This window comes from Montipora capricornis, chromosome 3 (assembly GCF_036669925.1).
Source record: "Montipora capricornis isolate CH-2021 chromosome 3, ASM3666992v2, whole genome shotgun sequence".
Lineage (NCBI taxonomy): Eukaryota > Metazoa > Cnidaria > Anthozoa > Scleractinia > Acroporidae > Montipora > Montipora capricornis.
In genome coordinates this window covers 37,255,807-37,263,209 of record NC_090885.1, presented here as the reverse complement: position 1 = coordinate 37,263,209, position 7,403 = coordinate 37,255,807, and the positions used below count along the sequence as shown (strand labels likewise).

Below are 7,403 nucleotides of genomic sequence, written 5' to 3'. Positions count from 1 at the left end.
AATGACAAAAACGTCGATTTCCGTCTATTTTAATAATAACTGAAAAACTGTCCGATAGAACTTTTTGAAAAAATGTAGACGGTTTTGTCTACATGTTGTTTACTAATTCGCAAAATTTTAACCCTGGTTGTACGGCTAGGTTTTGAAAAAAAGGCCCTTGAAATGTCTAGTTTCCAGTCACCCCTCCGGGGAGTCCGTCACTATAATATATTAAGCGTTTTTCCCTGATTTGTATTTATTTGTTAGGTAAAAATACATTTTACATAAATTGCAGTGACCAACACTTCACAAGAGACATCATTTTGCTTTAATTTCACAGATTTCAAAATTTTGATATTTTTTCTTCGGATAACCGTACTAAGGCCACCTTAAATTAATATGTTCTATATTTTCTTCCCCATGTTGCTCTGCGCACGTGCATTACCTTTGTCAGTACATCTACAGCAAACGATTGTTAAAACGAATCGCGCTTGCAAAGCGTGATCTCGCACCAAGGAGGAAGGTTCAAGCAACCGGAAGTGTGATAATTCAGTGACGTAATTTCTGCATCGAATACCGTGAACCAAACCATACGAGAACTGCTTTCCGAAGGGTTTGATCATACCGCAATTCCGAACTTTTCGGAATACAATTTCCGAAATTCAGCGCTATAAACTAACGGATATCGCATTTCGGAAGACCACAATGGGCCCCTCAGTGTAAACTTGCGATTTCGAGAATTTGACGTCTGACAACATCTGAGAGGCTTGTGTATGACGTATTCAGTTACAGTTCCTTGGTTGCGAAACAGAACGCATAAAACGCAAGGATTAGCCAAAATTACATTCTGTATCGTTTCGCCCTTTCTGAATCGGTAGGTTTAAAGAATCTGAAGTAACAGCAGCTTTTCTCATTAGAATGATTTTGTTAGCTTTTTAAAAATTCAGTCACTCACAGACCGATGTTTCATTGTTGGTCGTTTTTGTTTTCAATCTCTTCAGTAGCAAACCGAAAAGTCAACATAACTTGAGGTACATTTCAAACAGAACTGTCAAATTTAATTTCATTTGACTCGTCGCTCTCTTTTTATTCTGTCAGCTTCAATGGCGGGTGTAAGAATTATGGTGGCGATTGTCTTTATTGCTCTCCTGGCAACTTGTGAAGGTATGTCTGTCTTTTATATTTATGTGCCTCTTGCGTTCAGTATATTATTCTTTTACTGTATGGTTTATGCGACAGAAAGATTTGTTGGGGTGTACTCGAAATGCGAACCGTGGTTGCGCTACTGGCATTTAATAGTTTGGTTTCAACTCGATCCATCGTATCTCTAGCATGAATCTGTTATAAAAAAAACTATTCGGGAAATTTGGATGCATCTATGAAATTTGTTCCTCGACTTGGAGATTGTCAATCAGAACTACGGACAGATAGCTGGTTCAACAATTTGAATGTGACAGATCTTTGCAATTATATGATCACCAGATCCGTATGGGAATTTACGATGCGTATCCTTGTATTCGTAGCTAAAGAGTTTTACTGACGGTAACATTTCAATTGTATCCAGTGGTGACAGCTACAGAATGCATGGCCACTTTTAATCATGGACCAATCGAGACGGCTCGTTTGGCTTGGCAGTGGGGATAATTTGTTTTGCGTTATGTGTTGGGTTCATATATTTAGCGGCTCGTTTGGCTCGTCTGGCTCGGCAGTGGATCAAAGATCAGAGTGTTGGGTTCATATATTTAGCGGCTCGTTTGGCTCTTGTGGCTCGGCAGTGGATGTAAGAACGAGGAATAATTTGTATGCTGTTTAGTCTTGGGTGCCGAGCCAAACGAGCCACTAATTATATGAAGTTGATGTTGTATGCACGTGAAGTCTTGGGTTCATATATTTAGCGGCTCGTTTGGCTCGGAATTGGATGAAAGAACGAGGAATAGTTTGTGTTTAGTCTTGGGTTCCTATATTTAGCGGCTCGTTTGGCTCGGTAGTGGATAAAAGGACGAGAAATAACTTGTATGACGTTAAGTGTTGTATTCATATATTTTTGGGCTCGTTTGGCTCGTCACGCTCGGCTGAGTGGATCAAAGAACGCTATATTCTTCACACGATCTCGAGAAAAGTGTAGTTAACCGAACCGTAAAATGAAAGCTAAAGTTTTAAAAGAGTGCTTAGGCCTAATCACTGAAACGAGCCCTTAGGCTGATAATTAATCGGTAAATCTGAGTGCTATATTGTTCACACGCGACTTAACGTCATTCAAATTATTCGCCTTTCTTTCATTCACTACCGAGCCAAACGAGCCATCGCATTGACATAAAGAGCGTATGAGCCTGTGCAAAAAATTATTCAATCCTCGTTCTGGCGAGCCTGAGACGAGCCAAACGAGCCGCTAAATATATGAACCCAACACTCAACACAAAACAATTTTTTCCCCGCACTGCCGAGCCAAACGAGCCGTCTCGTTTGGTCCATGGTTAAAAGTGGCCCTGTATTTTGTAGTTAAGCTATTTCATCTTCTCTGTCGTATTTCCTTAACAATTCATTCAAGCCGCATCTCGGAAATTAGTTGATCACATTTGACGTGGGATCACCAAGAAGGAGCGGGTTACGAGGAGTTTTAACAACAATAATTGTCAAGTGAAGCTATGATCTTCGCAGTTATGAACGCAATTTTTGCAATTGCGTAGAGAAGCCTGTAAAATTCAGGACTTCAACGGGGTTTGAACCCGTAACCTCGCGATTCCTGTGCGACCCTTTAACCAACTGAGCTATGAAGCCACTGCCATTGGGAGCTGATCATTTGTGGCTTTTAATGGTCCCGTGAGGAATGAATCAATGATGAAATGGTTTATGAAATGAATCATATGAATTGTCATTGTCAGAGAAAAATCTTGTCATTGAGTATTCAAAGAGGATATAACTTCATCATTGGATTAACTTCATCATTGGATTAAATGTTTGCCTTCTTTGGTGCAGTACGCATACGGAAATATAATTAGAGGTCGGTAGTGACGTTATCATTCGGAAATATTTCGTTGCGTAGAATTAGTGACGTCATGGGGGCATGGCGGAACTGATTCCAGTCGGCATTGACTGCATTGGATAAAGTTGGAATGAACTTAAATCACCGAGCAAAACAATCAATAATTTGTCATTATCAAGTTAATTTTAAGAGAGTCTACTATTTTGTAGTTTGTTCACAATTGAACCTCAAGCTTGGAAATAATTTATGAAATAGTTAAATTTGCGGTCCACAAGAAAGAATAATCTCGATTCAGTCTTCGCGAATATAACATTAAATTTTTAGTATAAACTTTTTAAGAACGCAATCAGAGATGATCATATACTTCATGATTTGCTACCTCCAAAGAGGAAACGTGTGCATCGTGAGCGTAAGCATGATTTTATATTTCCGAGGGTTAGAACTGAACGCTTCAAGCAGTGTTTCCTTAATAGATGCATTTTCTATTAAATTGTGTTAAGTCACTGTATGTAAGGGATTTTATAATTTTACTCTTTTTAGTACATTCTTGATTATAATTATTTATTAACATATTGTAAAGTTACACGTTTGTTGTTTCTGATTTTATTAAAGACCTTATCTATCTAACTACCTGTGTACTAAAAACGTGGATAGCGTTTATTGGCTATTCAAACTACCAATATCCTTTGCTATTCACCTCTTAGTATATACTAAAACAGTGAGATAATATACACCACAAAAAATTAATTTTGATGTTTTCTTCACTTGTCACGGATGCAAATCGGGACGCCATTTTTTTCTGAGTTGCTCGGAGGTAAATAGCACAGGATATCTGGAGTTTGACGAGCCAATCAGCGCGCGAGTTCAAAGCTATCCACTGTTTTAATATACACTAATTGTGGATATTTAAGGAGGCGGAGTGAAATCACAAAAAACGGCTGCGAAGGAGACTACCTCCGCTTCAGGGAATGGTTGTTAATTAATCATTCTTGGATAAAAACGAATTGAACTGACCTCGTATTTTGGGGTGTCGCAGAATACAAGCGCGTATTTATGCATTCGTGTATAGAGGTCTATGGAAAACTTGAAACAACTAAATCTTGTAAATTTAATAGATAGTATTCCTATTTTCCTTAATTAAGGCTCCTCGGTGAAAAACGTTCAGTGAGAGTTATTTACGATTTTTAGAACGCATTTCCAACGTATTTTAACTGACGAGGAGGAGTTTGATCCAAATATCATTAAAGTACACGGTTGTGTTTGATGGAGTAATAACCATTTAAAGAGGCGCAAGTCATTCTGTTGCTGTCATAATTAAAACTACACTAACAAAATCCAAATCAGACATAATTCTTTGAGATCACCTCCAAGTACAGTGTACAAACAGGAAAATGTTCTCTTCCCTCTACCTGACGTTCAGTCTGAAGAACAACGGACCACCGGTATTTGCATTTGGAACTGGAGCTGTTGCCTTCCATCCGTTCAGCTTTTAACACAGACCTGTTTAACGTGTTGTCGGCTCTCATAGCAAGTAGGCTGTACTGGTTTTGCTTTTGATTTCAAATTCAAAGGGCGTGAGAACTTGTACTGAAGTCCATCAATAAATGCCATAAGAAGGTTGGTGGTTCCAGCACACAAACCCAATATTTTTATTTTTTATTTTTATTTTTTATTGTTTGCCCAAGATCATTTCCTATTACAATATTTTATTCATCACTGTAGTATAATTATTGAGCAGGAGGTCTCAGAAGCCTTTCTAGGCCTATCTAGGAGACCCCTTTACTAACTCTTAATAAAAAACTAGGCGATGCATGATATCTAAGTTAATTTACAGATTGATGGAATAGGGCTAGGTAACATAATAGCCACTACTAAAATATCAATCACCACAGAATTGGAAAGTGAAATCATGCATACTTGGCATCTATTAAGCTGGGTGACACATTTTAGGTACATCACACATGCTACTGAATGCTAGACCTCCAAAAGGCTCCTCGATGAAGTACCGCTTTTCGATGGATCATGTCCAAATGGTATGCATTTCTCGCGGACGTTATCACAAGTCATGCGCGGTCCCTTTTCTCATTGATCCTTTTAGTACTTGTCCTTAAATGGTTGTGATTAATGGTTCATTTTATGATGCGATAAGCAGGAGAAAAAAAAAGCAAAGTTTAGTCCAAAGATAACAGATTACCACGCATACCTCCTCAGTCGAGTTCTTGATAGTGGCTTTCACTGAGCCAAAAACAGACGATGAGTGTTTTCTTTGGCTTTACCACAGTAGTAGATCAACAGTGATGAGTAAAAAGGTATGCGAAATAATTAACTGGACACTAGAAAGGACTATACTTTTCTTGTCCACTGAGATGCTACGGTTGTTCAGAAGGACCATAGCGATTTGGCGGATCAAACTCATATCGCGGATTAATTAGCGCTAACAAACCGACAAACCAATCGGGTTATCAACGGGTCAATGATTTTGCATCTAGCATAGCGCTATCCATATGTCGAAAAAATATGGACCTGTGGTAGTTTAAATAAAGAAATAGATTCTTTTCAAGAGCGTGGCCTCACCTAAAGCATATCGCGCTAACCCGAAAATATTTTGACTGCAAATATGTTTTCGCACAAAACGTAAAGGTTAGGGTTAGAATTTTCGAAGTGTACCGTAATCAATTCCATCAGGTGATAGTAATCTCTCCAACTCTACGATGAATTTTTTGCCCATTTAGGGAGAATAGTTGCTTCATACAATACCGGATGTTCCTTTACCGTGTATACTCTAGTGTCCGGCGGACCTTCACCAGACCTAGAGGTGATCCGGCATAAAAAGAAAGTCTGCGTAGCTTGCCCTGAACTAATAATTATTCAACGTCTGTTCCGCAAGATACAAACGAACAACTCCAGGTTCACGAGGTTACAGAAGACTACACTTCTAGAGAGCATATGTTCCCATCTTGCAGTGTTTCAGCCATTCTTGACGAAGCCAAAGAAGAAGATAATTGTGATTTTTATGGTTCGTGCCATAGGGAATAACAACCTTTTTTTTTTAACCCACAAATCCCGGCCACAGCGAGGAGTATGTGTTAGGGTGGGTGTGTGGGTGATGAGAGGTGGTCATTGAGGTATGCAATTTTTCTTAATCAATTCAACTTGACACCGACCACTCAAAGTACTCACTCTAAGACAATAAAGATCATTTTCCACTGAAGTATTTTACATTCTACTTCTGGATCCCCGTGTTTTAAAGCAAGTAGCCTTTCGCAATAGCTGTATCAATTTTACTTGCCATATATTTCAACGCCTGATCCACGCAGCATTTAAGTTGATCCACCTTGATCAATATAGCTAAGAACCAGAATTTTCTTTTTGCTTCGATAAATCATCGCAGGTTATTCGATATCTCGTGAGGGGTCACTCAGAGGTAACTGGATCTGCCACGACCTGAATACTCAACAACAGACCTTCCACAAACATAATTGACGTTCATTCTCTTGCACAAACTAACTGTGTCCGGGGAACCATGAGAATCTCCGCTTTTCTAGTTACTTGCTTATTTGCCATCCTTACGGATTCAGATGGTATGTTGCAATCCATTTTCCACTTTGTCTCAGCTTTAACTCTCAATAATGACTCAGATTATGCCATCGTAGTTCATTAGTTTCTGCGCTGTGCTAGCTTTCAAGTCTTCCTCTTTTGTGTTGTGATAATTTCGCGTTGTCCTTTATCGACTTCGAAATGGGAATTGATAAACTAACTGCAAGAAAACACACAATGGTTTCTTTGGTCACCCTACAGTTATCACGTTGCATAATTTCTCTCGACATGCCGACAAACGAAGCTTTCCCACACCAACCTTCATACCATTTAAGGTGTTACCCTTGTACTTCCTCGGCTTTGGATCCTTTTCTGTTTTAGGATACCTTTTTAAAATATTTCCTTGATTTAAACTAGGCCTTGTAATCTTTTTTATTATGAGCACACCGTGCGAACCAAGGGCTGCTGGTGAAGCCACAATGAACCCTGCTGTCTTTGCGTGAATCATGCAAGGTTTATGTTTTAATGCGATGAACGTTTCGCTAGTTGTGAATATAAATGGCTTTGTGTATTCTCATTTGGAGGTGCAAGGATCCTAGTACATTGACTTTGGGAATGTATAATCTAAAGAATTATATCTCGGCAAAGATAGTGCGATCTAATTGTCTTCGTGCGTCACAGTAGTTCCGGTTAAAAGTGTAAATGACATGCGAAATATGCTATGGGGCGCTAAATGTAAAAATACTATGCAACATTTTCTTCAATCCAATTCACAATTAATGGACCAAGTAACCTCTGATGGCTCGAGCTCAAATTCTTACCCAACACCGAACTTTCTGAGCTAAACTTCGTGCATAATTTCGAAGTACGTATTGATTCTGGATTACGTTTGCTAAATTTGGTC

The 7,403-nt window shown here is 38.9% G+C and overlaps 1 protein-coding gene across 3 annotated transcripts in view; it reads left to right on the top strand.

Annotated features, from left to right (window-relative positions):
• Window positions 1-534: 534 nt before the first annotated feature.
• The window catches only part of LOC138043038 (Golgi-associated plant pathogenesis-related protein 1-like), an 11,672-nt gene continuing 4,803 nt past the window's right edge, over window positions 535-7,403 (top strand). The window contains exons 1-2 of one of the 3 annotated variants that reach the window (XM_068889146.1): window positions 535-853; window positions 1,078-1,143. In XM_068889146.1, coding sequence (XP_068745247.1) covers window positions 1,083-1,143 — 61 coding nt within the window. In that variant the 5' untranslated portion in view covers window positions 535-853; window positions 1,078-1,082. Of the gene's footprint in view, window positions 854-1,077; window positions 1,144-6,307; window positions 6,544-7,403 lie in introns of those variants that run through there. The other 2 variants (XM_068889148.1, XM_068889147.1) reach the window with 2 other exon arrangements.